Source organism: Somniosus microcephalus, unplaced genomic scaffold (genome assembly GCF_052327205.1).
Source record: "Somniosus microcephalus isolate GS21.2 unplaced genomic scaffold, FLI_Smic_1.0 unresolved_chr1, whole genome shotgun sequence".
Lineage (NCBI taxonomy): Eukaryota > Metazoa > Chordata > Chondrichthyes > Squaliformes > Somniosidae > Somniosus > Somniosus microcephalus.
This window is the reverse complement of record NW_028225179.1, coordinates 118,417,957-118,445,876: the sequence shown is the minus strand read 5'-3', so window position 1 is coordinate 118,445,876 and position 27,920 is coordinate 118,417,957. Positions and strand designations below refer to the sequence as shown.

The 27,920-nt window shown below is 50.0% G+C and overlaps 1 protein-coding gene across 4 annotated transcripts in view; it reads left to right on the top strand.

Moving 5' to 3' along the window:
- The window catches only part of LOC147095740 (ras/Rap GTPase-activating protein SynGAP-like), a 756,836-nt gene that overhangs the window by 607,460 nt on the left and 121,456 nt on the right, over nt 1-27,920 (top strand). For all 4 annotated transcript variants that reach the window (XR_015074821.1, XR_015074822.1, XM_085974793.1 and 1 more), the window contains 3 exons: nt 1,973-2,126; nt 17,476-17,574; nt 26,610-27,164. Coding sequence is in view for 2 of the 4 variants with exons in the window: in XM_085974793.1 (XP_085830919.1) it covers nt 1,973-2,126; nt 17,476-17,574; nt 26,610-27,164 (808 nt within the window). In the remaining 2 variants the exon portion in view is untranslated. The remainder of the gene's footprint in view (nt 1-1,972; nt 2,127-17,475; nt 17,575-26,609; nt 27,165-27,920) is intronic.

Genomic DNA, 27,920 nt, shown 5'->3' with positions numbered 1-27,920 from the left:
TTCTTCATATTTGTATTTGTATTTCCTCATACCAGGCAGCATCCTAGTGAATCTGTTCTGTACCCTCTCTATTGCCTCAATATCCTTTCTGTAGTGTGGAGCCCAAAACTGTACACAGTACCCCAACTGGAGGTGTCAGCTGTTGCTCAGTGGGTAGCACCCTCGCCTGTTGAGTCGGAAGGTTGTGGGTCCCACTCCAGGGAGTACAAAGTCAAGGCCAACGCTCCCAGTGCCAGTGCTGAGGGAGCGCTGCACTGGCAGAGGTGCCGTCTTTCAGATGAACCAGTTAAAGCAAAGCCCCATCTGCTCTCTCAGGTGGTTGTAAAAGATCCCGCGGCACTATTTTGAAGAGGAGCTGGGGAGTTCGCTCCGGTGTCCTGGCCAATATTTATCCCTCAACCAGCAGTCAAAAGACCAGATGATCTGATCATTTATTTCGTGGCTGTTTGTGGGAGCTTGCTGTGCGCAAATTGGCTGCCGCGTTACCTACGTTACAACAGTGACCACACTTCAACAAAAGTACTTCTTTGACTGTGAAGTGCTTTGGGACGTCCTGAAGTCGTGAAAGGTGCGACAGAAATTGGAGCAAGTTAGAGCAGAGAAGGTTAAAGGGAGATTTAATAGAGATGTTCAAAATCATGAAGGGCTTTGATGAGAGTAAATAGGGAGAAACTGTTTCCACTGGCAGGAGGGTCGTTAACCAGAGGACACAGATTTAAGACAATTGGCAAAAGAACCAGAGGGGACACGAGGATAACTTTTTTTTTTATGCAGCGAGTTGCTGTGATCTGGAATGCACTGCCTGAAAGGGCGATGGAAGCAGATTCAATAGCAAATTGGATAAATACTTGAAAAGGAAAAATTTGCAGGACTGCGGGGAAAGAGCCGGGACTGGCATGATGTGCCGAATGGCCTCCTTTTGTTCTGTGTGATTCTATGATGATAAATGCTAAGGTTTTACTAAGGTTTTATATAGAATCACCATTACATCTTGACTTTTATAATCTATACCTCTTGCCATAAAATCCAGCATTGTGTTGGCTCTTTATGACCTTATCCACTTGAGGCGCTGCTTTTAATATTTTGTAAAACTGAAACCTCAAATCCCTCTGCTGGTACCAGTAGCAGGAATAACGGGCTGGTTGAGAGAGCAAGGCAAGTTCAGAATCACGTGAGTCTTTAAGGGACAAAAAGTGTAAAAAAAAAACTACAGACACTGGAAATCCTAAACGAGGACGGAAAGTGCTGGAAACACGCAGCTCTAGATCTGGCGAAGGGAGGACTCCTATAAGGTTGACCTTATTTGGACTCTCCACAGGTGCTGCTAAACAAGTGTTTCTAACAGGTTCTGTTTTGGAGGGGTTTTTACAGTGAAGCAGTGGCCAGCCACAATCCCTCTACATCAGAAGTGATCCTTTGTTGTTTAAAACTTTCAGCAGTTGTTTCAGAAATTAAAACGAGGTTTTCTGACTTACCGGCTACCTGTTATTGGAGTGGAAGCCATTTTGATACCAGGTTTCCAAAGCAACAAAACTATCCCAGCATGCACCTGGCATGCCACTTTGGTCATCTGTAATTATTTACATTTTTAAAAGAATCATGTTTCATTTTTCCCCCCTCGTAAAGCTGCTTAAAAGTAGATCTTCCTATGGTAAAATACTAACCATTTGGCAAAATACTAATTTGAATGATCCCTTCATTTAAAAAGCAGAACTGTTGACGTCAAGAAATTGTCAGGAGAATTATTTATGGATCGCAAACCCGGCTAAACAAATGGAGTTATGTCTTTTTTAAGAGTGACGTGCATTTTAATCGAAAGTGAGCGAGTGATTAACATTGCCAATGGGCGAATCTTGCTGGGCCTGCTTCAGTTAGGCTCCCTCTGTATGGCCGACAGCTGCTAGCGCTGTCTCTGCCTCGTTCCCATTTTGTCGCCAGTGCCTTTGTCTCATGTTCTTTTTCTTTATTCCAGAACGCGTCTGATGCAGAGCTTCAAGGAGTCGCACTCCCATGAGTCGTTGCTCAGCCCCAGCAGCGCAGCGGAAGCGCTGGAGCTCAGCATCGACGAGGATGCCATCATCAAGCCAGTGCACAGTAGCATTCTGGGACAAGAGTTCTGCTTTGAGGTAAGGGGCCTGGCCATTTTTTGGGGGCAGGTGCCACTTTCCCAATACCGCCCTGCGGGTTGGGGATGATGGGTAGGGCAGGGGATGTTGGGTTGAAGCAGGGGATGGTGGGTGGGGACAGGGGATGGGGTAGGGGTAGGGGACGTTGGGTTGGGGTTGGGGCTGGGGTAATGGATGGTGAGTGGGGTTTGGGGCTGGGGTAGGGGATGGTGGGGGTTGGAACTGGGTTGGGGATGGTGGGTGAGGTTGGGGTAGTGATGATGGGTGGGGACGGGAGATGGTGGGTGGGGTTTGGGACTGTGGGTAGTGGTAGGATGTGGGTAGGGGTAAGATGGGGATTGAGTTTGGGATCGGGATGGTGGGTGGGGGCAGGAGATGGTGGATGGGTGGGGGTTGGGACTGTGGGTGGGAGTAGAGGTAGGATGGGGGTTAGGGTAAGGATAGAAGTTGGGGACGGTGGGTCACAACCAATCCCGATTCTGTCCTAGCTGAGGTCCCTTAATGACCATAATTGATAACCCTTGGCAGATGTCCCCCTTCCCTAACCAACTGTAGCCCCTCTACTGCCATCCTGGCTGGGCTGAGCTCAGCCCCTGGGACCACCCTGGTCTTGGCGGCACAACTGCTCACTAGATACCCACATTGTTCACACCGAAATAGTTTCTGAATTGGCAAATGGGGACTCTGGTTTTACAACCTTCTCATGTGTGGGCGATTTGTTTCTCCTGATGCGAGGGACTCAGATCCGAGAATACCAGCTGGTGACAAAACACAGGAAGACATTAATAAGCTTGCAGAATGGGTGTGTAAATGGCGGATGAAATTCAATATAGCTAATTGTGAGGTGGTGTATTTTGGTACAAGAATAAGGAAGCCACACTTGGAGTACTGAGAACAGTTCTGGTCTCCATATTATAAAAAGGATATAGAGGAACTGGAGAAGCTACAAAAAAGAGTCACAAGGATGATACCAGAACTGAGAGGATATACTTTTCAGAAAAGGCTGAACAGGCTGGGGCTCTTTTCTCTCAAAGAGAAGGCTAAGGGGTGACCTGATCAAGGTCTTCAAGATAATGAAAGGCTTTGATAGGGTAGGCGTGTGGAAGATGTTTCCACTTGTGGGGGAGTTCAAAACTAGTGGTCATAAACATAAATACGATAGCAAAATACTGCGGATGCTGGAAATCCGAAATAACAACCGAAGACGCTGGAAAAACTCAGCAGGCCAGGCAACATCTCTCTCCACGGATGTTGCCTGGCCTGCTGAGTTTTTCCAGCGTCTTCTGTGGTCATAAACATAAGATAGTCACTGATAAATCTAATATGGAATTCAGAAGAAACTTCTTTACCCAGAGAGTGGGGAGAATGTGGAACTTGCCACCACACGGAGTAGTTTTTTAAAATTAGTTGCTGGGATGTGGGCGTTGGTGGCAAGGCTGGCATTTATTGCCCATCCCTAATTGCCCTTGAGAAGGTGGTGGTGAGCCACCTTCTTGAACCGCTGCAGTCCGTGTGGTGAAGGTGCTCCCACGGTGCTGTTAGGGAGGGAGTTCCAGGATTTTGACCCAGCGACGATAAAGGAATGGCGATATATTTCCGAGTCAGGATGGTGTGTGACTCGGAGGGGAATTTGCAGGTGATGGTGTTCCCATGCGGGTTTGGGAGGTGCTGCCGAAGAAGCCTTGGCGAGTTGCTGCAGTGCATCTTGTAGATGGTACACACTGCAGCCACGGTACGCCGGTGGTGGAGAGAGTGAATGTTTAAGGTGGTGGATGGGGTGCCAATCAAGCGGGCTGCTTTGTCCTGGATGGTGTCGAGCTTCTTGAGTGTTGTTGGAGCTGCACTCATCCAGGCAAGTGGAGAGTATTCCATCGCACTCCTTACTTGTGCCTTGTAGATGGTGGAAAGGCTTTGGGGAGTCAGGTGCTGAGACATTTGCCGCAGAATACCCAACTACTGACCTGCTCTTGTAGCCACAGTATTTATGTGGCTGGTCCAGTTAAGTTTCTGGCCAATGGCGACCCCCAGGATGTTGATGGTGGGGGATTCGGCGATGGTAATGCCGTTAAATGTCAAGGGGTGGTGGTTAGACTCTCGCTTGTTGGATATAGTCATTGCCTGGCACTTGTGTGGAGCGAATGTTACTTGCCACTTATCAGCCCAAGCCTGAACGTCATCCAGCTCATGTTGCATGCGGGCATGGACTGCTTCATTATCTGAGGAGTTGCGAATGGAACTGAACACTGCAATTATCAGTGAACATCCCCATTTCTCATCTTATGATGGAGAGAAGGTCATTGATGAAGCAGCTGAAGATGGTTGGGCCTAGGACACTGCCCTGAGGAACTCCTGCAGCAATGTCCTGAGGCTGAGATGAATGACCTCCAACAACCACAACCATCTTCCTTTGTGCAAGGTATGACTCCAGCCAGTGGAGAGTTTTCCCCCCTGATTCCCATTGACCTCAGTTTTACTAGGGCTCCTTGAAGCCATACTCGGCCAAACGCTGCTTGATGTCAAGGGCAGTCACTCTCACCTCACCTCTGGAATTCAGCTCTTTTGTCCATGTTTGACCAAGGCTGTAATGAAGTCTGGAGCCAAGTGGTGCTGGCGGAATCCAAACTGAGCATCAGTGAGCAGGTTATTGGTGAGTAAGTGCCGCTTGATAGCACTGTCGATGACACCTTCCATCACTTTGCTGATGATGGAGAGTAGACGGATGGTGCGGTAATTGAAAGGCCACCATGAAAAAGTGTAACATCCCCATCAACACCTGGGAATGCCTGGCCCAAGACCGCACAAAGTGGAGGAGAAGCATCCGGGAAGGCGCCGAACACCTCGAGTCTCTTCGCCGAGAGCAAGCGGAAGCCAGGCACAATCAGCGGAAGGAGCACACGTCAACCCAAGCACCCCACCCACCCGCCCCTTCAACCACCGTCTGCCCCATCTGTGACAGAGACTGTAGGTCCCGCATTGGACTCATCAGTCACCTGAGAACTCATTTTTAATGTGGAAGCAAGTCATCCTCGGTTCCGAGGGACTGCTTAAGAAGAAGAGAAGAATTGGCCGATTGGATTTGGATCTGCTTTTTGTGGACACGACATACCTGGGCAGTTTTCCACATTGTCAGGTAGATGCCAGTGTTGTAACTGTACTGGAACAGCTTGGCTAGAGGCGTGGCTAGTTCTGGAGCGCAAGTCTTCAGCATGACAGCGGGGATGTTGTCAGGGTCCATAGCCTTTGCTGTATGAGTTGAGGTAAATAGCACAGATGCAGTATAGGGGGTGCTAGATAAACACATGTTCTTATGTTTAGAAAAGAATAGAAGGTTATACTGATAGGGTGAGATGAAGTATGGTGGGAGGAGGCTCGTGTGGATCGTAAACACTGGCATGGACCAGTTGGGCCGATGGAAGATGCCAGATTGTCATAAACACCCAACTGGTTCAGGAAAGGGTACCTGCTGCCACCCCTGCCTTGTCGGAAAGAACTTGCATTTACATAGCATCAATATGTCCCAAAGTCCCATCTCTAATCTCCGTTTTCTCTACGAAGTCCTTGAACGTGTTGTCGCCTCCCAAATCTGTGCCCATCTTTCCTGCAACTCCATGTTTCAACCTCCCCAATTAGGTTTCCGTCCCTGCCACAGCACTGAAATGGCCCTCATCAAAGTCACAAATGACATCATCTGTGACTGTGACCGTGGTGCCATCAAACACTCCCAGGGCAGGTACAGCACAGGTTAGATACAGAGTAAAGCTCCCTCTACACTGTCCCATCAAACACTCCCAGGGCAGGTACAGCACGGGTTAGATACAGAGTAAAGCTCCATCTACACTGCCCCACCAAACACTCCCAGGGCAGGTACAGCACAGGTTAGATACAGAGTAAAGCTCCCTCTACACTGTCCCATCAAACATTCCCAGGGCAGGTACAGCATGGGTTAGATACAGAGTAAAGCTCCCTCTACACTGTCCCATCAAACAAAGCCAGGGCAGGTACAGCACGGGTTAGATACAGAGTAAAGCTCCCTCTACACTGTCCATCAAACACTCCCAGGGCAGGTACAGCACGGGTTAGATACAGAGTAAAGCTCCCTCTACACTGTCCATCAAACACTCCCAGGGCAGGTACAGCACGGGTTAATACACAGTAAAGCTCCCTCTACACTGTCCCATCAAACACTCCCAGGGCAGGTACAGCACGAGTTAGATACAGAGTAAAGCTCCCTCTACACTGTCCCATCAAACAATCCCAGGGCAGGTACAGCACAGGTTAGATACAGAGTAAAGCTCCCTCTACACTGTCCCATCAAACACTCCCAGGGCAGGTACAGCACAGGTTAGATAGAGAGTAAAGCTCCCTCTACACTGCCCCATCAAACACTCCCAGGGCAGGTATAGCATGGGTTAGATACAGAGTAAAGCTCCCGCTACACTGTCCCATCAAAAACTCCCAGGGCAGGTACAGCACGGGTTAGATACAGAGTAATGCTCCCTCTACACTGTCCCATCAAACACTCCCAGGGCAGGTACAGCACGGGTTAGATACAGAGTAATGCTCCCTCTACACTGTCCCATCAAACACTCCCAGGGCAGGTACAGCACGGGTTAGATACAGAGTAATGCTCCCTCTACACTGTCCCATCAAACACTCCCAGGGCAGGTACAGCACGGGTTAGATACAGAGTAAAGCTCCCTCTACACTGTCCCATCAAACACTCCCAGGGCAGGTACAGCACGGGTTAGATACAGAGTAAAGCTCCCTCTACACTGTCCCATCAAACACTCCCAGGGCAGGTATGTCAGGGAATATATGCAACTCCTGAGGTTATGTGGTGCAACAGTTCCTGTTTGAGAGCAAGGCGTTAAATCAGCACTTTCCGAGCCGTGCGATTTGATTTGGAGGAAGCTGCCTTGGCCCTTTAGAGTTTACCTGGCACGCTGCTCCAGCTGGGGCTTTGTTCCATTCTGTGTCTATAGGACAGACTGTATTATGTAGCCAGCTAGCCTATCGCTCCAACTAAACAGAATTACTGCTCATGCTGTTTAACTGATCATTACCGCCCTGATGGTCAAGATACAGTCTCTGGCTCTTGGTCAGTGTGCATTGGAAGAGGAGGAAATCCTGTTTTCAACCCTATAAGATTTTAGTATCCATTATTCAATATATAAACCACCTGAACCCCTCGATTAGATTCCAGCCTGTAACTCACTCCCAGGTATCCATTTTTTCTATATATAAACCAATTACTGTAGATGGGCCGAAATGGCCTGTATCTGCACTGTGGGGTTTCTGTGATTTCTGTGAGATCTGTATCGATCCTTCTGCCACTGAAAACAGTTTCTCTGTATCTAATCTCCCCTTAACCTTCTCTGTTCTAAGAACAACCCCAGTTTCTCTAGTCTCTCCATATAACTGTAGTGTTTCATCTCTGGTACCATTCTAGTAAATCACTCTCTATATATCTCGATCTATCCCTATCTTTTCTCTCTAGCTCTATCCCTATCTCTCTCTCTCTTTCTTTCTATCCCTATCTCTCTCTCTCTAACCCTATCTCTCTCTCTGTCTCTTTCTCTGTCTCCTCTTTCTTTCTCTCTACCTCTCTCTCTATGTGTATGAATGTATGTGTGTATGTATATAAATATACCTACATATCTGTTATCCTGATAGTGAGGTGGCGGTGGATTGAAGTAAGGTAGAAATAGAAAACCGGGAAATGTCTAAACCTTGGCTTTTAGGCAAATGTTGCGTTTGAGACCATCCTCGAGGGACATTTGATTTTAATTTGTGAACTGAATTAATTATTTTGTACGCATATATAATTTAGGGAGCTTGATGTGAGATTTTACTGTGTGTTTGCAGTTTTCTAATGAGTGGAGAATTCAGGGGGCTAATCCATTTTGCACAAAGTTCACCCTGTTTTACAGAGAAACAAAATAATGTGCCCTTGTTGAATTTTCTTTATGCTCTTGGGAGCTGCAGTTTCATGTTGGCACAGAGACCCAACGTAGGGTTTCCACCCTGCCGAGCCTCTCCGGGGAACGTCCAGGATGGGAAACGTTTGCACGCATCCCGGTTGTGAACTACTGGGATAATAGGATCTAAACAGCCCTACAGCTGGTTTTCAGCCATAGATCTGCCTTCAGAAAACCAAGATTCTGGCTAGGAAAGCGAATTTGCCCTGTATCTGCAGGCTGTATCGGGGCACTTTCTCCTGTATCTGCAGGCTGTATGGGGGCCCTTAATCCTGTATCTACAGGCTGTATGGGGCGCTTTATCCTGTATCTGCAGGCTTTATGGAAGTGCTTTAAGTCCCCAACTAGTCACGGAGATATAGAGGACACAATGGGAATTCAACACATGACATTGGGATAGGGAGGGTAGACAATGGGGCACAGTGCGATATAGAGCACACAATGGGATGCAGTGGGATATGGAGGGAACACAATGGGACACAGTGGGATATGGAGGGAACACAATGGAGCACAGTGGGATATAGAGCACACACAATGGGACACAGTGGGATATGGAGGGAACACAATGGAGCAGTGGGATATGGAGCACACACAATGGAGCACAGTGGGATATGGAGCACACACAATGGGGCACAGTGGGATATGGAGTACACACAATGGGGCACAGTGGGATATGGAGCACACACAATGGAGCACAGTGGGATATGGAGGGAACACAATGGAGCAGTGGGATATGGAACACACAATGGGGCACAGTGGGATATGGAGCACACACAATGGAGCACAGTGGGATATGGAGCACACACAATGGAGCACAGTGGGATATGGAGGACACACAATGGAGCACAGTGGGATATGGAGTACACACAATGGTGCACAGTGGGATATGGAGCACACAGAATGGAGCACAGTGGGATATGGAGTACACACAATGGGGCACAGTGGGATATGGAGTACACACAATGGGGCGCAGTGGGATATGGATTACACACAATGGAGCACAGTGGGATACGGAGCACACACAATGGGGCACAGTGGGATATGGAGCACACACAATGGGGCACAGTGGGATATGGAGTACACACAATGGGGCACAGTGGGATATGGAGCACACACAATGGAGAACAGTGAGATATGGAGTACACACAATGGGGCACAGTGGGATATGGAGTACACACAATGGAGCACAGTGGGATATGGAGTACACACAATGGGGCACAGTGGGATATGGAGTACACACAATGGGGCACAGTGGGATATGGAGTACACACAATGGAGCACAGTGGGATATGGAGTACACACAATGGGGCACAGTGGGATATGGAGTACACACAATGGGGCACAGTGGGATATGGAGTACACACAATGGAGCACAGTGGGATATGGAGCACACAATGGAGCACAGTGGGATATGGAGCACACACAATGGGGCACAGTGGGATATGGAGTACACACAATGGAGCACAGTGGGATACGGAGTACACACAATGGGGCACAGTGGGATATGGAGCACACACAATGGGGCACAGTGAGATATGGAGCACACACAATGGGGCACAGTGGGATATGGAGTACACACAATGGAGCACAGTGGGATATGGAGTACACACAATGGAGCACAGTGTGATATGGAGTACACACAATGGGGCACAGTGGGATATGGAGTACACACAATGGGGCACAGTGGGATATGGAGTACACACAATGGAGCACAGTGGGATATGGAGTACACACAATGGAGCACAGTGGGATATGGAGTACACACAATGGAGCACAGTGGGATATGGAGTACACACAATGGGGCACAGTGGGATATGGAGTACACACAATGGAGCACAGTGGGATATGGAGTACACACAATGGAGCACAGTGGGATATGGAGTACACACAATGGAGCACAGTGGGATATGGAGTACACACAATGGAGCACAGTGGGATATGGAGTACACACAATGGGGCACAGTGGGATATGGAGTACACACAATGGAGCACAGTGGGATATGGAGCACACACAATGGGGCACAGTGGGATATGGAGTACACACAATGGAGCACAGTGGGATACGGAGTACACACAATGGGGCACAGTGGGATATGGAGCACACACAATGGGGCACAGTGAGATATGGAGCACACACAATGGGGCACAGTGGGATATGGAGTACACACAATGGAGCACAGTGGGATATGGAGTACACACAATGGAGCACAGTGGGATATGGAGCACACACAATGGGGCACAGTGGGATATGGAGTACACACAATGGGGCACAGTGGGATATGGAGTACACACAATGGAGCACAGTGGGATATGGAGCACACACAATGGGGCACAGTGGGATATGGAGCACACACAATGGGGCACAGTGGGATATGGAGCACACACAATGGAGCACAGTGGGATATGGAGCACACACAATGGGGCACAGTGAGATATGGAGCACACAATGGGGCACAGTGGGATATGGAGCACAAACAATGGGGCACAGTGGGATATGGAGTACACACATTGGGGCACAGTGGGATATGGAGCACACACAATGGGGCACAGTGGGATATGGAGCACACACAATGGGGCACAGTGGGATATGGATCACACACAATGGGGCACAGTGGGATATGGAGTACACACAATGGGGCACAGTGGGATATGGAGCACACACAATGGGGCACAGTGGGATATGGAGCACACACAATGGGGCACAGTGGGATATGGAGTACACACAATGGAGCACAGTGGGATATGGAGTACACACAATGGGGCACAGTGGGATATGGAGCACACACAATGGAGCACAGTGGGATATGGAGTACACACAATGGGGCACAGTGGGATATGGAGTACACACAATGGAGCACAGTGGGATATGGAGTACACAATGGGGCACAGTGGGATATGGAGTACACACAATGGGGCACAGTGGGATATGGAGTACACACAATGGGGCACAGTGGGATATGGAGTACACACAATGAAGCACAGTGGGATATGGAGTACACACAATGGGGCACAGTGGGATATGGAGTACACACAATGGGGCACAGTGGGATATGGAGTACACAAAATGGAGCACAGTGGGATATGGAGCACACACAATGGAGCACAGTGGGATATGGAGTACACACAATGGGACACAGTGGGATATGGAGTACACACAATGGGGCACAGTGGGATATGGAGTACACACAATGGAGCACACACAATGGAGCACAGTGGGATATGGAGTACACACAATGGAGTACACACAATGGAGCACAGTGGGATATGGAGCACACACAATGGGGCACAGTGGGATATGGAGTACACACAATGGGGCAGAGTGGGATATGGAGTACACAATGGAGCACAGTGGGATATGGAGTACACACAATGGAGCACAGTGGGATATGGAGTACACACAATGGGGCACAGTGGGATGTGGAGCACACACAATGGAGCACAGTGGGATCTGGAGCACACACAATGGAGCACAGTGGGATCTGGAGCACACACAATGGGGCACAGTGGGATGTGGAGCACACACAATGGGGCACAGTGGAATGTGGAGTACACACAATGGAGCACAGTGGGATATGGAGTACACACAATGGGGCACAGTGGGATATGGAGCACACAGAATGGGGCACAGTGGGATATGGAGCACACAGAATGGGGCACAGTGGGATATGGAGCACACACAATGGGGCACAGTGGGATATGGAGTACACACAATGGGGCACAGTGGGATATGGAGTACACACAATGGGGCACAGTGGGATATGGAGTACACACAATGGAGCACAGTGGGATATGGAGTACACACAATGGGGCACAGTGGGATATGGAGTACACACAATGGGGCACAGTGGGATATGGAGTACACACAATGGAGCACAGTGGGATATGGAGTACACACAGTGGGGCACTCTTTATTACCTGATTGGAAGATTCTCAACTGTCAGTCAAACAGCCTTTGTTTCCCTTCTCCAATATTTTAATAACTAATAAACAAAACTGTTCCAAAAAAAAAACCACACCCCAAAAAAAACGCATCCTAACGATTTTTCTCCCTACTTTGCTCGCAGCAGTGTCCAGGAGATTCACATTTAATTCCTGGAGACTCCAGGACAATCTTGGAGGGCTGACAAAGCTATAGGCATGAAGGAACAGGAAATGTCTATTCAGCCCCTCGAGTCTATTCCGCCATTCAATTAGATTATAGAAACATAGAAGATAGGGGCTGGAGTCGGCCATTCGGCCCCGCGAGCCTGCTCCACCATTCATTGAGATCATGGCTGATCATCCAAACTCAGTACCCTGTCCCTGCCTTCTCCCCATATCCCTTGATCCCTTTAGCCTTAAGAAATATATCCAACTCCTTCTTGAATATATTTAATGAATTGGCCTCAACCGCACTCTGTGGTAGAGAATTCCACAGGTTCACCACTCTCTGGGTGAAGAAATTCCTCCTCATTTCAGTCCTAAATGGCTTACCCCTTATCCTTAGACCGTGACCCCTGGTTCTGTACTCCCCCGCCATCATAAACATCCTTCCTGCACCTAGTCTGTCTAGTCCTGTTAGAATTTTATAAGTTTCAATGAGATCCCCTCTCATTCTTCTAAACTCCAACGAATATAAGCCCAATCGACCTAATCTCTCCTCATACGTCATTCCTGCCATCCCAGGTATCAGTCTGGTGAATCTTCGCTGCACTCTCTCCATGGCAAGAACATTCTTCCTCAGATAAGACGACCAAAACTGCACACAATACTCAAGGTGTGGTCTCACCAAGGCCCTGTACAACTGTAGCAAGACATCCTTGTTCCTGTACTCGAACCCTCTTGCTACGAAGGCCAACATACCATTTGCCTTCTTAACCGCCTGCTGCACCTGCATGCTTACCTTCAGCGACTGGTGCACAAGGACACCCAGGTCTCGTTGCACTTCCCCTTCTCCCAATCTATTGCCGTTCAGATAATAATCTGCCTTCCTGTTTTTGCCACCAAAGTGGATAACCTCGCATTTATCCACATTATACTGCATCTGCCGTACATCTGCCCAATCGCCCAACCTGTCCAAATCATCCTGGAGTTTCTCGGCATCCTCCTCACAGCACACAAGCCCACCCAGCTTTGTGTCGTCTGCAAACTTGGAGATATTACATCTAGTTCCCTCATCTAGATCATTAATATATATTGTGAATAGCTGGGGTCCTAGCACCGATCCCTGCGGTACCCCACTACTCACTGCCTGCCACTCGGAAAAAGACCCGTTTATTCCAACTCTTTGCTTCCTGTCTGCCAACCAGTTCTCTATCCAAGTCAGTACCTTGCCCCCAATCCCTTGTGCTTTAACTTTACACGCTAATCTCTTATGCGGGACCTTATCGAAAGCCTTCTGAAAGTCCAAATACACCACATCCACTGGTTCTCCCTTATCTATTCTACCAGTTACATCCTCAAAAAATTCCAGTAGATTAGTCAAGCTCCATTTACCTTTTCTAAATCCATGTTGACTTTGTCCGATCCTGTCACTTTTTTCCAAGTGCTCTGCTATTACATCTTTTATAATGGACTCTAGCATTTTCCCCACTACCGATGTCAGGCTTACCGGTCTATAATTCCCTGTTTTCTCTCTACCACCTTTTTTGAATAGTAGGGTAACATTAGCTACCCTCCAATCCATGGGAACTGTTCCAGAGTCTATAAAATTTTGGAAGATGACCAGCAATGCATCTACTATTTCTAGGGCCACTTCCTTAAGTACCTTAGGATATAGATTATCAGGCCCTGGGGATTTATCGGCCTTCAATCCCTTCAATTTCCCCAACACCATTTCCCTACAAATACGGATTTTATTCAATTCCTCCCTCTCATTAGACCCTATGTTGCCCGACAGGTCTGGGAGGTTATTTGTGTCCTCCTTTGTGAAGACAGAACCAAAGTATGTATTTACAGGAAACACTCGTTTAAACAGCACCTAAATATCCGGAATTCTCTAATAACCGGCAACATTCTCACTCCGAAAACTACAGTATACAGTCGTTTATAAGTTTTGTTTTACTGTTAAGTAATTAAAGAGTTATGGATTACCCTTAACTGGCATTACTGTACTTAATCAAGCATCTTCCACCATCCATTTAACACAACATTCTGTAGGTGAGTACCCAATTATACTGCACATTTCTTGATTTTTAAAAATTTTTGTTTGTTAAAAATAGCCTCGGTAGATATACCTCTTCGATATCCAGAATTTTTAATCAACCGGCACCATCCCGGTCCCGTCGGTGCCGGATACGAAAGAGTTTCCTGTAATTGGTCTGCCATTTCTTTGTTCCCCATTATAAATTCCCCTGATTCTGACTGCAAGGGACCTACGCTTGACTTCACCAATCTTTTTCTCTTCCCCATATCTATAGAAGCTTTTACAGTCAGTTTTTATGTTCCCTGAAAGCTTACTCTCATACTCTATTTCCCCCCTCTTAATTAATCCCTTTGTCCTCCTTTGCTGAATCCTAAACTGCTCCCAATCCTCAGGTTTACTGCTCTTTCTGGCCAATTTATATGTCCTCTTCTTGGATCTTATGCTATCCCTAATTTCCCTTGTTAGCCACGGTTGAATCACCTTTTTTGTTTTATTTTTATGCCAAGCAGGGATGAGCAAATTCTGTAGTTCATCCATGCGATCTTAAAATGTTTGCCATTGCCTATCGACCATCAACCTTTATGTAATGTTCCCCAATCCATCCTACCCAACTCGCGCCTCATACCATTGTAGTTTCTTTTATTTAAATTCAGGACCCTAGTCTCTGAGTCAAATACTTCACTCTCCATCTTAATGAAGAATTCTATCATATTATGATCGCTCCTCCCCAAGGGGCCTGGCACAACAAGATTGCTAATTAATCCTTTCTCATTACATAATACCCAGTCTAAGATGGCCTGATCTCTAGTTGGTTCCTCAACATATTGGTCCAGGAAACCATACACTCCAGGAATTCCTCCTCCACAGTATTGTTACTAATTTGGTTAGCCCAATCTATATGTAGATTAAAGTCACCATGATAACTGCTGTGCCCTATTGCACGTCTCTAATTTCTCGTTTAATGCCATCCCCAACCTTAGCATTACTGTTTGGGGGTCTGCATACAACTCCCACTAATGTTTTCTGCTCATTGGTATTTCTCAGCTCTACCCATACAGATTCCACATCATCAGAGCTAATATCCTTCCTTACTATTGTGTTAATCTCTTTAACCAGCAATGCTACCCCACCTCCTTTTCCTTTTTGCCTGTCTTTTCTGAATATTGAATGTTGAGTTCCCAGCCTTGGTCACCCTGAAGCCATGTTTCCGTAATCCCAATCATATCATGTCCGTTTACATCTATTTGCACAGCTAATTCATCCACCTTATTACGAATGCTCCTCGCATTAAGACACAAAGCCTTCAGGCTTGTTTTTTTTACACTCTCTTAGACCTTTTAGAATTATTATTTACTGTGGCCATGTTTAATTTAAACCCTTGATTTCTCTGACTGCCACTTTTGCTTTTCTCCTTCCTGTCTTTTGCTTCTATCCTTGTTTCCCTTTCCTTTGTCTCCCTGCACAGGTACCCAAGCCCCTGCCATTTTAGTTTAAACCCTCCCCCAGAGCACTAGCAAACACTCCCCCAAGGACATCGGTCCCGGTCCTGCCCAGGTGCAAGCCGTCCAGTTTGTACTGGTCCTACCTCCCCCAGAACCGGTTCCAATGTCCCAGGAATTTGAATCCCTCCCCGTTGCACCATTCCTCTAGCCACGTATTCATCTGAAATATCCTTCTATTTCTACCCTGACTAACACATGGCACTGGTAGCAATCCTGAGATTACTACCTTTGAGGTCCTATTTTTAAATTTACCTCCTAACTCCCTATATTCAGCTTTTAGGACCTCATCCCGGTTTTTACCTATACGCACCACGACAATTAGCTGTTCACCCTCCCCCCTCTCCCCCCCCCCCCCCCCCCTACCAGAATGCCCTGCAGCCGCTCCAAGACATCCTTGACCCTTGCACCAGGGAGGCAACATACCATCCTGGCGTCTCGTTTGCGGCCACAGAAACGCCTATCTATTCCCCTTACAATAGAATCCCCTATTACTATAGCTCTCCCACTCTTTTTCCTCCCGTCCTGTGCAGCAGAACCACCCACGGTGCCAGGAAGTTGGCTGCTGCTGCCTTCCCCCAATAAGCCATCTCCCTCAACAATATCCAAAGCGGTATATCTGTTTGAGAGGGGGATGGCCACAGGGGACCCCTGCACTACCTGCCTGCACCTACTACTCTGCCTGGCGGTCACCCATTCCCTTCCTGCCTGTGCAGCCTTTACCTGCGGTGTGACCAACTGATTAAACATGATAGCCACGACGTCCTCAGCATCGCAAATGCTCCAGGATGTATCCATTCGCAGCTCCAGCGCCGCAATGCGGTCTGTCAGTAGCTGCAGCTGGATACACTTCCCGCACACATGGTCGTCAGGGACACAGGAAGTGTCCCTGATTTCCCACATAGTGCAGGAGGAGCATGCCGCAGGGCTGAGCTGTCCTGCCATGACTTACCCTTTAATTAATTTAAATTAAATTAAATCAATACCACTAATTACACTACAATTAAATGATATACTCAAGGGCCCTTGGTTACTAGCACTCCCCGCTACACACACAGACCTTAGCAACTATAAACCACAAAATTAAGACCTTTTAAACTTTATAAACTATTAACCTTAACTGTCAAACTGTAGAGGAGTATAAATATTCACCTGGCCGTACTCACCCAATCAGCTGCTTCCCCTGCACCGGCGTCACTTTCTGTACTGTGATGTCACTCTCTAATTCTGCTGCCGCTCCAGCTGCTGCCACTGCTCAACTGGGCCTGAAAATCACCGACCTTTATTTTCACCCACAGCCGCTGCTCCCTCGCAGGTCCGCCACTCCCGCTGTTGCTGCTGCTGTATGAGTGATCTGTACCTCAACTCCATTTACCCGCCTTTGCGCCGTATCCTTTGATACCCTTACCCAACAAAAATCTAAGCGATCTCAGTCTTGAAAGCGTCATGCAAAAGACAGCACCTCCGACAGTGCAGCATTCCCTCAATGCTGCACTGGAGTGCTGACCTGGATTATGTGCTGGAGTCTCGTGGAGTGGGACTTGAGCCCATGACCTCTGACTCAGAGGCGAGAGTGCCACTGACCAACTCAAACTGGTACCTTGTGGTGGTGGGGTGGAGATAGTTGAGCGAATGCCTTATTTCTGCATCCCTGGCCAGTTTGGCGGCAGGTACAGCCCCTGGTACAGCCAGTGCCCATTTGCTCTGCTGTGTACTGATGACTTATCTTGTTTTTCTTCAAATGGCAGGTGACTACTCCATCTGGCACAAAATGTTTTGCCTGTAGGTCAGGGGCTGAACGAGACAAGTGGATCGAGAATTTGCAGCGGGCAGTGAAGCCAAACAAGGTATTAAATCTACGTCTGATTATTCGGGTGGAATTTAGTGCTTCATGGGCATTGTCAGTAGTTTAAGCCGTGTGTGTATACATTCTGTGTCCCCTTCTCCTATATGCTAGATCGGTGTACCAACTGCCCTGGCAGATTTTACTAGTTGTGTATATTGTTGTGCATAAGTGATATGGGAGAGTTGTGTCATCGTTATGTTATAACCAGGGTCAAATTATTCCTGAGACAAACGTGGCTGCCCGGGAAGCCCATAACAAACATGCCCGCTCAGCCAGCCTGCCAACAAATGTGCCTGCCCAGCCAGTGCACAGCAAACATGGCTGCCCTGCAGCCCACACCAAACATGGCCACCCAGCAACCCACAACAAACATGGCCACCCTGCAACCCACAACAAGCATGGCAGCCCACAACAAACAGGGCCATCCAGCAGCCCACAACAAACCTGGCTGCCCAGCAGCCCACAACAAACATGGCCACCCAGCAGCCCACAACAAACCTGGCCGCCCAGCAACCCACAACAAACCTGGCCGCCCAGCAACCCACAACAAGCATGGCAGCCCACAACAAACAGGGCCATCCAGCAGCCCACAACAAACCTGGCCGCCCAGCAGCCCACAACAAGCATGGCAGCCCAGCAACCCACAACAAACCTGGCCGCCCAGCAACCCACAACAAACCTGGCCGCCCAGCAACCCACAACAAGCATGGCAGCCCACAACAAACAGGGCCATCCAGCAGCCCACAACAAACCTGGCCGCCCAGCAGCCCACAACAAGCATGGCAGCCCAGCAACCCACAACAAGCATGGCAGCCCACAACAAACAGGGCCATCCAGCAGCCCACAACAAACATGGCCACCCAGCAGCCCACAACAAACAGGGCCATCCAGCAGCCCACAACAAACATGGCCACCCAGCAGCCCACAACAAACAGGGCCATCCAGCAGCCCACAACAAACATGGCCACCCAGCAGCCCACAACAAACATGGCCACCCAGCAGCCCACAACAAACCGGGCCATCCAGCAACCCACAACAAACATGGCCACCCAGCAGCCCACAACAAACATGGCCACCCAGCAGCCCACAACAAACATGGCCACCCAGCAGCCCACAACAAACAGGGCCATCCAGCAACCCACAACAAACATGGCCACCCAGCAGCCCACAACAAACATGGCCACCCAGCAGCCCACAACAAACATGGCCACCCAGCAGCCCACAACAAGCATATCCACCCAGCATCTCACAAGCATGGCAGCGCACAACAAACATGGCCACCAAGAAGCCCACAATAAACATGGCCACCAAGCAGCCCACAACAAACATTGCCACCCAGAAGTCCACAACAAGCATGTCTACCCAGCAGCCCACAACAAGCATGGCAGCCCACAACAAACATGGCCACCCAGCAGTCCACAACAAGCATGGCAGCCCACAATAAACATGGCCACCCAGCAGTCCACAACAAGCATGGCAGCCCACAACAAACATGGCCACCCAGCAGTCCACAACAAGCATGGCAGCCCACAACAAACATGGCCACCCAGCAGTCCACAACAAGCATGGCAGCCCACAACAAACATGGCCACCCAGCAGTCCACAACAAGCATGGCAGCCCACAATAAACATGGCCACCCAGCAGCCCACAACAAACATGGCAGCCCACAACAAACATGGCCACCCAGAAGCCCCAACAAGCATGTCCACCCAACATTTCACAACAAGCATGGCAGCCCACAACAAACATGGCCACCCAGCAGTCCACAACAAGCATGGCAGCCCACAATAAACATGGCCACCCAGCAGTCCACAACAAGCATGGCAGCCCACAACAAGCATGTCCACCCAACATTTCACAACAAGCATGGCAGCCCACAACAAACAGGGCCACCCAGCAGTCCACAACAAGCATGGCAGCCCACAACAAGCATGGCAGCCCACAATAAACATGGCCACCCAGCAGCCCACAACAAGCATGGCTGCCCAGCCAGCCCACAATGAAGACTGCAGCCACAAAAAGCAGTGTCGCAGCCAACAGCAGTCGTGGCATTCTAGGAGCCGTTGCAGGGGGATTCTGCAGCACTGTCCAAATGGCCATTCTTTGTGAAGCTGGGCAGAGGTTTTTGGTCCCTGGAAGCCATAACAGCTGAGCCCATCTCTGTCCACAAACACTCCCTTCCAATAGGGATCATTCGATAGCACTGGCCGATTTTTTTTTTTCTCTTTCCTTAACCTGGGGATTGAGTCTCCTGGCCTTTAGGGCTCGGCACCACATTGCGGGAGCTTCAGTAAAAAGCCAAGTTGGTACTTTGTGCTTCCAAATGACGTTTGGGAACAAAGTATTCCTTTGACCTGGCTCCGACTACCTTGTTCTAATATATGTGTTTATAATAGTGCGTTGCCAGGTCAACATGTCAGGTAGGTTGTGTGATGTGACCTCACAAGAGCTACAGCCAGTTTAATCCAGAATCTTCATCGTCTCACTCACACATCTCCATTCTGCAGCTTTTACTCAACTGTCCTTTATTAATATTTGACAAACACACCCTTCCCCCGCCCCCAATGGCCCTGCTGGTTAAGAATGAAAGAGAGAACTTGCCTTTATACAGCACCTTTCATGACCTGAGGATGTCCCAAAATGCTTCCAGCTTTCCCCTTCCTCACTCTCCTGGCTCCTGTTGCCTCCATCATTCTTATGCTGCCCCCCCCCCCCATTCTTCCTGATCTCTCCATCAACCTCTTCTCCCTCCTGGCTTCTGCCTGCCTGCCTCCTTCGTGCTTTCTCTCCACCCACCACCTGCCCCCTCCTCTCATTCAGTGCTCCCTGCTGGATTTATTTCAGAGATGCCTTTACACTAGGGATAGAGCTCCGGAAGGTTCTCTTTCTGAAGTCCTGCTTTTGATTGCTGTCAAACTGAATTTATTTCCTTTTCAGATGATCCATGCGCGAGTGTTTTTTTTGAAGTCAGGTGCGTTTCATGTCCTCTGCGGGATATCAGCCACCCTGCCCCCCGCCCAATCTCGCAGAGAGTGAAAGCTATAAACCTCCCGTCAGGTAGAATGGGAGCAAACCGAACAGGCAGTGTGTGTGCCACTGGGCAGCGAACCCCGTTTCTGTCTCTGGACACTCCTTTGCTCTGTTTAACAGTCTCTCTGCCCCTTCTCTGTCAGTCTTTCTTTCTATCTCTCTGTTTCTTACATATTTCCCAGTCTCTTCCCCTCTCTCTGACATGGTCTGTTTTTCAATTCACTCAGACTTTAGCTCCCATTTTTATTTGAGCCACGCAGGAGGGGAAACGGAATAGGTTTGGGTCGGACGCCAGTTTTACACCCTGCCTGATTTTACTCTCCATTGACTTCTCTCCCTCTTCCTCTCTCTCCCTATCCCTGTCCCTTTCTCTCTCTCTCTCTCTCTCTCTCCCCCTCTCTCTCCCTTTTCCTCTCCCCCCTCCCTCATTCACTCCCTCTACCTCTCCCTTTTCCTGTTCCTCTCCTTCCCTCCTTCCGTCTGCCTCCCACTCTCTCTCTGGCAGTGTCTGTGGATATCTCTCCCTCTCGGCAGTGTCTGTGGGTCGCTCCTTCACTCAGTGTTAAACTCGCTCACAGTCTCTGTCTCTCAGTCTCCCTCTCTTTCTCGGGCAGTATCTCTGGGTATCTCTCTGTGTGTCTCTCTCCGTCTCAGTGTCTCTCTCTCTCGAGCAGTATCTGTGGATCTCTCTCAGTATATCTCTCTCTCTTGGGCAGTGTCTCTGGGTATCTCTCTCAATGTCTCTCTCTCAGGCAGTGTCTGTGGGTCCCTCTTCCCTCAGTGTCTCTCTCTCTCTCCGGCAGTGTCTGTGGGTCCCTCTTCCCTCAGTCTCTCTCTCTCTCGGGCAGTGTCTGTGGGTCCCTCTCCCTCACAGTGTCTCTCTCTCGGGCAGTGTCTGTGGGTATCTCTCGCTCGGGCAGTGTCTCTGGGTCCTTCTCCCTCACAGTGTCTCTCTCTCTCGGGCAGTGTCTCTGGGTCCCTCTCCCTCAGTGTCTCTCTCTCTCTCCGGCAGTGTCTGTGGGTCCCTCTTCCCTCAGTATCTCTCTCTCTCTCGGGCAGTGTCTGTGTCTCTCTCTCTCTCTCGGGCAGTGTCTGTGGGTCCCTCTCCCTCACAGTCTCTCTCTCTCGGGCAGTGTCTCTGGGTCCCTCTCCTTCACAGTGTCTCTCTCTCGGGCAGTGTCTCTGGGTCCCTCTCCTTCACAGTGTCTCTCGGGCAGTGTCTCTGGGTCCCTCTCCTTCACAGTGTCTCTCTCTCGGGCAGTGTCTCTGGGTCTCTCTCCCTCACAGTGTCTCTCTCTCGGGCAGTGTCTCTGGGTCCCTCTCCCTCACAGTGTCTCTCTCTCGGGCAGTGTCTCTGGGTCTCTCTCACAGTGTCTCTCTCTCGGGCAGTGTCTCTGGGTCCCTCTCTCTCAGTGTCTCTCTCTCGGGCAGTGTCTCTGGGTCTCTCTCTCTCGGGCAGTGTCTCTGGGTCCCTCTCCCTCACAGTGTCTCTCTCTCGGGCAGTGTCTCTGGGTCCCTCTCCTTCACAGTGTCTCTCGGGCAGTGTCTGTGGGTCCCTCTCCCTCACAGTGTCTCTCTCTCGGGCAGTGTCTCTGGGTCTCTCTCACAGTGTCTCTCTCTCGGGCAGTGTCTCTGGGTCCCTCTCTCTCACAGTGTCTCTCTCTCGGGCAGTGTCTGTGGGTCCCTCTCCCTCACAGTGTCTCTCTCTCGGGCAGTGTCTCTGGGTCTCTCTCTCTCGGGCAGTGTCTCTGGGTCCCTCTCCCTCACAGTGTCTCTCTCTCGGGCAGTGTCTCTGGGTCCCTCTCCTTCACAGTGTCTCTCTCTCGGGCAGTGTCTGTGGGTATCTCTCTCTCGGGCAGTGTCTCTGGGTCCCTCTCTCTCACAGTGTCTCTCTCTTGGGCAGTGTCTCTGGGTCCCTCTCTCTCACAGTGTCTCTCTCTCGGGCAGTGTCTCTGGGTCTCTCTCCCTCACAGTGTCTCTCTCTTGGGCAGTGTCTCTGGGTCCCTCTCCCTCACAGTGTCTCTCTCTTGGGCAGTGTCTCTGGGTCTCTCTAGCACAGTGTCTCTCTCTCTCGGGCAGTGTCTCTGGGTCCCTCTCCCTCACAGTGTCTCTCTCTCGGGCAGTGTCTCTGGGTCCTCTTCCCTCACAGTGTCTCTCTCTCTCGGGCATGTCTCTGGGTCCTCTTCCCTCACAGTGTCTCTCTCTCTCTCTCTCGGGCATGTCTCTGGGTCCTCTTCCCTCACAGTGTCTCTCTCTCTCTCTCGGGCATGTCTCTGGGTCCTCTTCCCTCAGTGTCTCTCTCTCTCTCGGGCTGTGTCTATGGGTCCCTCTCCCTCACAGTGTCTCTCTCTCTCCCGGGCATGTCTCTGGGTCCCCTTCCCTCAGTGTCTCTCTCTCTGGCTGTGTCTATGGGTCCCTCTCCCTCACAGTGTCTCTCTCTCTCTCTCGGGCATGTCTCTGGGTCCTCTTCCCTCAGTGTCTCTCTCTCTCTCTCTCGGGCATGTCTATGGGTCCCTCTCCCTCACAGTGTCTCTCTCTCGGGCAGTGTCTGTGGGTATCTCTCGCTCGGGCAGTGTCTCTGGGTCCCTCTTCCTTCAGTCTCTCTCTCTCTCGGGCAGTGTCTGTGGGTCCCTCTCCCTCACAGTATCTCTCTCTTGGGCAGTGTCTGTGGGTATCTCTCTCTCGGGCAGTGTCTATGGGTCCCTCTCCCTCACAGTGTCTCTCTCTCGGGCAGTGTTTGTGCGTCCCTCTCCTTCACAGTATCTCTCTCTCGGGCAGTGTCTGTGGGTATCTCTCTCTCGGGCAGTGTCTATGGGTCCCTCTCCCTCACAGTGTCTCTCTCTCCGGCAGTGTCTGTGGGTCCCTCTTCCCTCAGTATCTCTCTCTCTCTCGGGCAGTGTCTGTGGGTATCTCTCTCTCGGGCAGTGTCTCTGGGTCCCTCTTCCCTCAGTGTCTCTCTCTCTCTCGGGCAGTGTCTATGGGTCCCTCTCCCTCACAGTGTCTCTCTCTCAGGCAGTGTTTGTGGGTCCCTCTCCTTCACAGTATCTCTCTCTCGGGCAGTGTCTGTGGGTATCTCTCTCTCGGGCAGTGTCTCTGAGTCCCTCTTCCCTCACAGTGTCTCTCTCTCTCTCGGGCAGTGTCTTTGCGTCGCTCTCTCTCTCTCTCTCTCTCTCTCACACAGTGCCTAGCAGTATCTATTTCTGGCAATGACCAGTCTCCCTCTTCCCTGCTTTTTCTGCCTGTCTCTGCGTCTCTTCTCTCTCTCTCTCTTTTTGACAGTGTCTCAATTTTCCTTGCCTGTCCATCCCTCTCTTACCCCTCCCCTCCCCTCTCTCCTTTTCACTCCTATCATACCCCTTTGTCCCCCCTCTCTCTTACCCATTTGCCTCCCTCCCTTCTTACCTTTCCTCCAGTGTGCACTCCACTAAAGCCGTGCTCGCTGAGGACACCCAGCTCTACTAACCACCACCTCTCTGGGCCCCTCCTGTGCCTATGTGTTGTCACGCTGCTTGTCCGACATCCAGTCTTGGATCAGCTGCAATTTCCTCCAGTTAAACATTGGGAAGAGCAAAGCCATCATTTTCGGTCCCCGCACAAACTCCGTACCCTCACCACCAATTCCATCCCTCTCCCTGGGAACTGTGTCAGGTTGAACCAGACTGTTTGCAACCTCTGTGTCCTATTTGACCTTGAGCTGAGCTTCCGACCCCATATCCGCTCCATCACCAAGACCGCCTACTTCCACCTCCGTAATATCATCTGTTTCCGCCCTTGCCTCAGCTCCTGCTGCTGAAACCCTCATCCATGGCTTTGTTACCTCCAGACTCAACTATTCCAATGCTCCCAATAAACTTGAAGTTGTGGGGGACTACGGTCTCCCGCGTAAAGAAATAGGCAACACAGCGAGCTACAAGAAATAGGTCTTTACTCCAACTCTCACAATACAGTACTGAATTCGTGAAGCCCGCGAACCTGTGATGACTCACGGATTGGTCACCTGCTGGAACCTGATTGGTTTTCCTTCTATCAGCAGCAGGCAAGTCTGAACGTGCCTTATTCCTCTCAGCTTGCAACTGTCTTGCGGGGGGAGGGGAATACAGCAGTTAAAAGGGGATTATACAGGTTTATCTACATACACACAGTGTTTCCCCAATGTGGCAACGCCACAAAGTCATCCAAAACTCTGTTGCCTGTGTCCTAACACACACACACAAAGTCCTGTTCACCCATCACCCCTTGTGCTTGCTGACCTACATTGGCTCCCAGTCCAGCAATGTCAATTTTAAAATTCTCATCTTGTTTTCAAATCCCTCCATGGTCTCACCTCTCCCTATCTCTGTAACTTCCTTCAGCCCTACAATGCTTTGCGATCTCTGCGCTCCTCCAATTCTGGCCCCTTACGCATCCCTGATTTCCATCCCCCCTCCATTGACGGCTGTGCCTTCAGTTGCCTAGGCCTTAAGCTCTGGAATTCCCTCCCTCTCCTCCTTTAAGAAGTTCCTTAAAACCTACCACTTTGACCAAGCTTTTAGTCACCTGTCATAATCTGCTTAAGTGGCTCGGTGTCAATATTTGTCTGATTACGCACCTGCGAAATGCCTGGGGACATTTTATTATGGTAAAGGTGCTATATAAATACAAGTTATTGTTTTGTTGTGGTTGTTGTTGTTGAGCTAATGTTACAAAATTATCCCATGTGTGCCTTCAGTTCTGAGGTTTGCCATGGAAATGAGTCAGATTCTGAGAGTTTAAAGTTTCATATCGTCTACCACCCATCCGTTTAGAACCAGACAGTCAGGGTTTGGAATGGACACGTCCAAGATGTATGCTTTTTTAAACAGATGAAAAAGTTTGGTGTGCTTTTTTTTAAGAATAAAACTCCATTGCTTCCCCCTACCTCGCGATATGAATGTCTTTGAGATTCTGGGTGAACTTTCACCAGTGGCCTTTGAACTCAATCCATGAATCCTACCACCCCACTGCCACCGCCCCCCCATCATACTGCTCCATTATCTCCATTCTGCCTTTGGGATTGGTGTAGGGGTGATGACATGGCTTCAGTCTAATGTTGCTTTGAGCTCATCTAACTGATGGTCTCTGACTCGTACCCTCTAACTGGGGCAATTTTCACCTAACCGGCTGTGCGGGAAACCCACTGGATCAAGTGACTTCAACGGAGAGTAAAATCAGGCAGGGGGTAAAATCAGCAGTGCTCCCGATTCCATCAGTTTCCCAACGGGTGGGTTATGTTAAAATTGCCCCCGTGGACTCTGACTCAGACCCTCCTCCTGACCTGGTGACCTCTGATTCAGGTCCTCCTCCTGAACTAGCGACCTCAGACTCAGACCCTCCTGGTGACCTCCGGACCCTCCTCCTGACCTGATGACCTCAGACCCAGATCGTCCCCCTGACTTGGTGACCTCAGACTCGGACCCCCCCCTGGTGAACTCAGACTCTGACCCTCCTCCTGACCTGGTGACCTCTAACTCGAACCCTCCTCCTGACCTGGTGACCTCCGACTCGGACCCACCTTCTGACCTGGTGACCCCTGACTCGGACCCTGTCTGACCTGGTGACCCCTGACTCAGACCCTCCTCCTGACCTGGTGACCTCTAACTCAGACCCTCCTCCTGACCTGGTGACCTCAGACTCGGACCCCCCCCCTGGTGAACTCAGACTCTGACCCTCCTCCTGACCTGGTGACCTCTAACTCAAACCCTCCTCCTGACCTGGTGACCTCCAACTCGGACCCACCTTCTGACCTGGTGACCCCTGACTCGGACCCTGTCTGACCTGGTGACCCCTGACTCAGACCCTCTTCCTGACCTGGTGACCCTTGACTCGGACTGTCTTCCTGACCTGGTGACTCCTGTCTCAGACCCTCCTCTTGACTTCATGACCCTTAACTTGGATCCTTATTCTAACTGATGGACCCTCCTCTTGACCTGGTAAGCCCTGACCGCATGTCTAACCATCTTTCCCCCTCTCCTTGCCCCCACTTGCAGGACAACAGCCGACGCGTTGACAATGTCTTGAAGCTCTGGATCATCGAGGGCAAGGACCTGCCGCCCAAAAAGCGCTACTACTGCGAGCTCTGCCTGGACGAGATGCTGTACGCCCGCACGACCAGCAAGGTGAGGACGGACAACGTCTTCTGGGGCGAGCACTTTGAGTTTAACAACCTGCCGGCCGTGCGCAACATCCGGATCCATCTGTACAAGGACACGGACAAGAAGAAGAAGAAGGACAAGAGCAACTATGTGGGGCTGGTCAACATCCCCATCAACAGCGTGGCCAGCCGCCAGTTTGTGGAGCAGTGGTACCCGGTCAGCCAGCCCAGCTCCAGCCGGGGCAAGGCGGGTGGCCCCACCATCCGCATCAAGTCCCGCTACCAGAGCATGAACATCCTGCCCATGGAGCTGTACAAGGAGTTTGCCGAGTACGTCACCAACAACTACAAGATGCTCTGCGCGGTGCTGGAGCCCGTGCTGAGCGTCAAGAACAAGGAGGAGGTGGCGTGTGCGCTGGTGCACATCCTGCAGAGCACGGGCAAGGCAAAGGTAAGTCGGCGCCAGCCCGCCTGTTAACCTGGAAGTGTAGAACCAGACTCTGAGGCAGTGGATGGCTTCCTTTCCTAGGTGCAGTCTCCCCTCACTGTGTGTCACCATTAAATAGTAAAAGGAGCAGAATCCTTGGAACGAGAAAAGGCAGTGTGTCTATTATCACCACTGCTTCAGCCAATGAGTTGGAGGTGGGGCGGGACTTACGGCAGGATTCACAGCAAGCAGTGTATTTTACAGCAAACAGAATCTATTTAATCAGCAAACCGAGTCTGTTTAACCATTACACTACAGCAAACAGTCAGTCAATCTTAATTTCAATAGAGGGGATGCAGGGAAAGAAAGGCTTACATTTATATAGAAACATAGAAGATAGGAGCAGGAGTAGGCCATTCAGCCCCTCGAGCCTGCTCCGCCATTTAATCAGATCATGGCTGATCATCCAAATTCAGTACCCTGTCCCTGCTTTCTCCCCATATCCCTTGATCCCTTTAGCCTTAAGAAATATATCCAACTCCTTCTTGAATATATTTAATTAATTGGCCTCAACTGCCTTCTGTGGTAGAGAATTCCACAGGTTCACCACTCTCTGGGTGAAGAAATTCCTCCTCATCTCCGTCCTAAATGGCTTACCCCTTATCTTTAGACTGTGACCCCTGGTTCTGGACTCCCCACCTTCGGGAACATCCTTCCTGCATCTAGTCTGTCTAGTCCTGTTAGAATTTTATAAGTTTCAATGAGATCCCCTCTCATTCT